The sequence below is a fragment of the Elaeis guineensis genome, chromosome 4 (genome assembly GCF_000442705.2).
Source record: "Elaeis guineensis isolate ETL-2024a chromosome 4, EG11, whole genome shotgun sequence".
Lineage (NCBI taxonomy): Eukaryota > Viridiplantae > Streptophyta > Magnoliopsida > Arecales > Arecaceae > Elaeis > Elaeis guineensis.
This window is the reverse complement of record NC_025996.2, coordinates 142,623,460-142,628,857: the sequence shown is the minus strand read 5'-3', so window position 1 is coordinate 142,628,857 and position 5,398 is coordinate 142,623,460. Positions and strand designations below refer to the sequence as shown.

The following is a 5,398-nucleotide window of genomic DNA, read 5'->3' as shown; positions in this document are numbered from 1 at the left end:
CATGCATGTCTTGCGTATTGAGGGAGAAAAAGGCCCTCCAAACCATTGCGTGAAAGCCTATACTGATTATGTTGATCATTCCAGAGGCATACGGAAGCCACTAGCCCTGTGAATTTTCCATGCATTTAGATGACAAAAAGTGATGTTTCACTTAGTATAAGAATGTCCATCCTCACGATTGATGACCAGGTACTACCAAGAAAAATAGAGGGAGAAAAAGGCGCTCCAAACCATTGCGTGAAAGCCTATACTGATTATACGGATCATTCCAGAGGCATACAGAAACCACTAGCCCTGTGAATTTTCCTTGCATTTAGATAACAAAAAGTGATGTTTCATGTAGTGTAGTATAAGAATTTCCATCCTCACGATTGATGACCAGGTACCACCAAGAAAAATAGAGGGAATCTTTTGTTTATTTATTTGTTTGCTTGCTTTACCACGGAAACAACGTAGGGAAGGTTCATCATGTTAAATGATACTCACTTTCGCCTGCATAAAGGGCGTGTATCGTATTTTATCAAAAAAAAAGGCGTGCAGCGCATGTGACTGAAGGCTTTGGCATGCTATTTTTACCTTGCTTAGGCATGTTTGCTTGTTTGGATTTAGGATTATTATAGCACCATTTATGTCACTCATTTTAAACAGAGATTGACTCTAAGGAATACATGCATCCCCTAAATTATAGGCTGATAATTATTAAGTGGTTTTCTAATTTTTGATATGCATGTATCAACTACCAAACTAGTGGTAGCATGTAACGCATGCCGTCCATTTCCGTACAACCTTTCTGTCCCTTTGTTGTTGCCTTTTATATCGGCATCCTGACGTTGAGGTTTATAGAAATCCAAGTGTACCTACCTTGTGGCCGTCCAATACGCCACGCAAACCTTTCAAGACAAACTGCCATATCAATTTCAGTCATATGTACACTTGTAATTTATACATTTTCTAAGGTAATATCCATGAACCGATATTATAAGTCATGCTGCAGCAAGCCTTGGAGCCACGTTGCCCTGTTTTGCTGATAGACTATAATTTAACAATAAAGATTAGTAGTGTATATGACATTTTACAAACAGAACCCCTGCCTCCAGACGGTATACCGAACCAGCTGAAGAAACAGGCTGGCTGTTCTTCTTGACTCTTTTTCGGATAAACAATTCAATATATTTTTCTTGACTGTTTTTTCTCTATGGTTTTAAATGCCAAAATTTGTAATGTTAATATACAAAACCTCCTTATCTCACAGCAAGTAGCATTTTAAGCACGAAAATGTGTATGAATAATTCCTCGCAGCCATAGAATGGAAAAGACAGGTCAGGTGGGAATGGTGATGGTTAAGCCACTGAAAGTATAAATTATCATTTCTCCTCATCTTATCAATTATGTATATCGAACTTTAAACTTCCTGTCTACCAAGGTGGCCGATCATCTTCCCTAGTTTGCGGTGGCTCTGGTTTCCAACCAGGTTTCTCATCCCAGTACATATCATAATATATATGGCCACGATCTCGGTGCTCTACGCAGCACCACAGGCCCACATATCTTTTCACACGCTTTCTGAACTTCTCCTCCCTTGCCTGATCATTCATTACCATGGCACATAGTTCAGAACACCTCGTGCATTTAAGCAAAAATTAAAAAGAAAAAAATGCCTAAGAATCGCAGGAAAAAAGGAGAATATAATCAGCTTACTTCATCCGTGAATCCTTGAAAGACATCCTCCATCGACGAGAACTGTAGGACTTTCACATCTTTGTATAAGGAGAAAACTTGTATGAACTGCATGGCAAAACACCCTCCGGTCAGGCTTCTACTCAAACTGACATAGAACCAAAAGTGCTTGGATTTGTTGAGTAAGCCATTGGTCTCATATTAAAATGAAAAGGACACCCAGTCTGTTAGATGAACAATATATTACCCTTCAGAAAATTAACTCATCCATACAGTATTGTGGTTAAGTATCTAACAAGACAGTGATCAGCTATTCAAAGGCACAACTTTCTGTCCAATTAGTTACAGTTCAGAATCTCATCAATGGCAAGCTTCTTCTGTTTTTTTCTTTTTGGCAGTATTATTTACTCCACTGAATAAGATAAATAAATCGGATTAATGGAAGTATGTTGTAATGGTTCCAAGCTCCTAAAATTTTTAAAGAATTCTGCATGCAATATACTTTCTTTTTGGAGTAAATTCTGTGGTAGAAATGCACATTAATCAAAGATATTAATGGATTTAGAACAGCAAGATGTAAATACATCTCTCTCACAACAATTGACTTTTATAGACACAACTCTCACTTCGTGCTTCGAGAACAGGGTGCAAAGTGCTAATATTTTTGTAGATGTTTCTATTTTATTACCATAAATGAATGAGAAGAGCATCACATAAACAACAAATTTAACAAGAAATGATGATTAAAGCACATCCAATAGTTTCAAGCAAACAAGTGGGGAATGATTCATAAAGTGTTAGACTTTTAAATTTTATTTTTCTAAGTTGTAATTAAAGTTCTATTAAAGTTAAACTAAAATGAACTAGTATCTAAACAAACAAAAGGATATGTATTATCGTGTCAGCTTCTACGACTAGTTTCTATGCCTTGTACATATCCAACACTGCATCCATGCAAGGTTACATACAAGTTTCATTAGTTGATAAATTAAAAAAAAAAAAAAAAAATATATATATATATATATATATATAGTAATTATTGAGAAAGAAATTTTTTAGTTGACTTTCCAAGAAATGTCATCATAAATTAAACGAGCTACCAAATTTAAAACTCAATAGCCATAGGTACCATGCAAACTTTTCTGTTTTTTGGGGGGTTAAGGACCATGCAAATTTTCAGAAGCATAAATAAAGTGGCATATGCAACTACCATCTGTTGGGTGCTATGCTTTGGAAATCGAAGAACTCCTCGTCTGGTTGTTTCATTGGCTATTTGGCATTTTGCAGAACGGTCATCACAAAGTTGAACTTCAAGTAGTGACTCCTTTACCTAAAGTCATTGGGAAAAGTGAATTGTATTGATATGTAAGAAATACACCAGCTGTACACTGTTTTTGAGTCTAAAATAGCTTCATTTGCTTACCTCTTTCAGGACCAATGGATTCTGAAGGAAGGAATACTCTCTAAAATCAATTCTAGGGCCAAATTCTGCTTCAGGAAGTTCTTTCAGCATCATATTCACCTGTGCATTTACATGCTTTCTTATAATGAGAAAATAGATACAGCCGACACTGCAAGAATTTTAATTTGAAGAAAATGGCTGAACAAAGATGAAAAATATATAAAAGCAGAACTCTGAATATCAGTTACTACAATGATATCTCAAAGCAGAATAATTTTCCATAGCCATAAAAATCATCTGGTTCATGCAAGTTATTTAGCTTACTGTTTACAATGTTATGAATCATCCTCTCTTTAAAAAAAATATTAAGCATGAAGATAGTATAATTACACTAAGTATATTATCCCTTAAAATAAGCTTCTCAGAACAATATCAAACTATTAAAAAAAAAAAGAAAAAAAATAAACATTTATATGCAGCACATTATCATCAGACAAAGAAAATTTTATGTTACACAAAAATGATGCGAAACATGATTTTATCCTAATGTAAAGCAAAATGTAAATGTATATGGTGAATCTTGCGACCAAATTCTTAAAATCCAATGGATATAATGACTTTTCAAACAATAGATGGTATCTCTTGTATCTTTAGTCATCCTTTTTTTCCAGTGTGCGTGCGTGCGTGCATGTGTGTGTGTATGTTTCATCCAATGGTTATTAGGATCCTCTTAATGGATAAATGGCTTGAATTTGCTCACATTATCCATTTTAATAGGAGAAGCTTATTATCCAATGGCTGGAAAAAGCCTATAAATGGATGAATGGACCAGATGAGGCCATATCACTAATATCTAACAAAAAGAAGATATAATCCTACAGTTGTGAAGGCCTTGCAGATCAATAGACAAACTAGAAAAATTTGTCTAGCTCGTTTCGCCAAACGAACTTATGATCCGATGGCTCTAAAAGCCCTCCGTATCAATAGATGGAACAGATTAGAGTGTCTAGTTCATAAAACCAGATTAACTTACAATTTAATGTCTTTAAAAGCCTTGTGCATCAATTGATGGACTAAATTAAGTCATTTGGTTCAAATAATCAAGTCACTTATGATCCAATGGCTCTAAAAGCCTTGCAGATCAATTGATGAAACAGGTGAAGTCATTTAGTTCATTTAACCAAAGTCACTTGTGATCCAATAACTCTTCTTGCAGATCAATCAAAGGACCAGGTTAAGTCATTTGATTTACTTAAGTCATTTACAATCCAGTGCATTTAAAACACTCGCAGATCAATCAAGGGACCAGATTAAGTCGTTTAATTCATTTAACTAAAACCACTTAATTATCCAATAGCTCTAAAAGCCTTGGGGATAAGTTAGTGGATCAGATTAAGTTGTTTTGTTCATTAACTAAATGCACTTATAATCTGATGGCTCTAGAGGCCTTGTTGATGAATAAGTGGATGGGATTTATTTTAGTCAATGAATAACTTAGGCTATAAAAAGTACCCTTAAAATCCAATGTTTTAGAAACTATGCTTACATCTAATGGAAGATGCCTACAATCTAATGATGGTGGACACAATACTTATAATCTAATGGATCTAGTCATGATGTAATCCCCAAGCAGTTTCTTAGGGTTTATTGCATTAGAAGAAATACATCATTGCTCCTTGAAGATGGGAGCAACTACTCATCTGAAGAGGCCATCTTATAATCAGACGATAAGGAGAATAGCCAACTAACAAGTAAAGAGTTGACAGGTGGTTATCATGAAATCCTCTAGAAATACTCTCTTAGAGAATATGAGAATTTTTGCTATGATTCTCTCTCGAAATCATGCTTCCGCTCTCAGAAAAAGTGAGATGCCACACCCTATTCTTCTCATTTTTCTAGCCCAAATACTGAAGTAAGGATCTTATTCCCTTCTATAAAAGAGTCTCAAGCCTCTGTTCATAGAGGTCATTGACCCCTTAACATGAAGTATGGCTTTGTTCATATTCAATTAGCCTCATCCAAAATTAGATTCCATTCTCAAAATTTAAATAGGATCCTTATTGTGTTTTCATAAAGAGTCCTGGTCTCCATTAATAAGGAGTGCGCCTTTTGGCCATAATTCGATTAGAAGTCAACAGAGTTCATTGAAATGAAACTTAAGTCTCATAATTATAGAATCTAGATCCTATTCTTAGAAGGAGTACAGGACTCCATCAACTGAAGGTTAAATCCTGCTTAACATAAAGAATGTCTTCAATAATACTTTGACTAGAAGTTAACAGATCTCATTTAAAAAGATATTCTGGTTTCATAATTCCC

General features: G+C 34.9%; 1 protein-coding gene across 3 annotated transcripts in view; it reads right to left on the bottom strand.

Moving 5' to 3' along the window:
• Positions 1 to 1,170: 1,170 nt before the first annotated feature.
• Positions 1,171 to 5,398, bottom strand: part of LOC105033849 (arabinosyltransferase XEG113) — a 30,217-nt gene continuing 25,989 nt past the window's right edge. For all 3 annotated transcript variants that reach the window (XM_010908796.4, XM_010908795.4, XM_019846788.3), the window contains exons 10-13: positions 3,101 to 3,199; positions 2,888 to 3,007; positions 1,699 to 1,785; positions 1,171 to 1,583 (exon numbers count right to left, since the gene is read on the bottom strand). In XM_010908796.4, the coding sequence (XP_010907098.1) occupies positions 1,416 to 1,583; positions 1,699 to 1,785; positions 2,888 to 3,007; positions 3,101 to 3,199 (474 nt within the window). In that variant the 3' untranslated portion in view covers positions 1,171 to 1,415. The remainder of the gene's footprint in view (positions 1,584 to 1,698; positions 1,786 to 2,887; positions 3,008 to 3,100; positions 3,200 to 5,398) is intronic.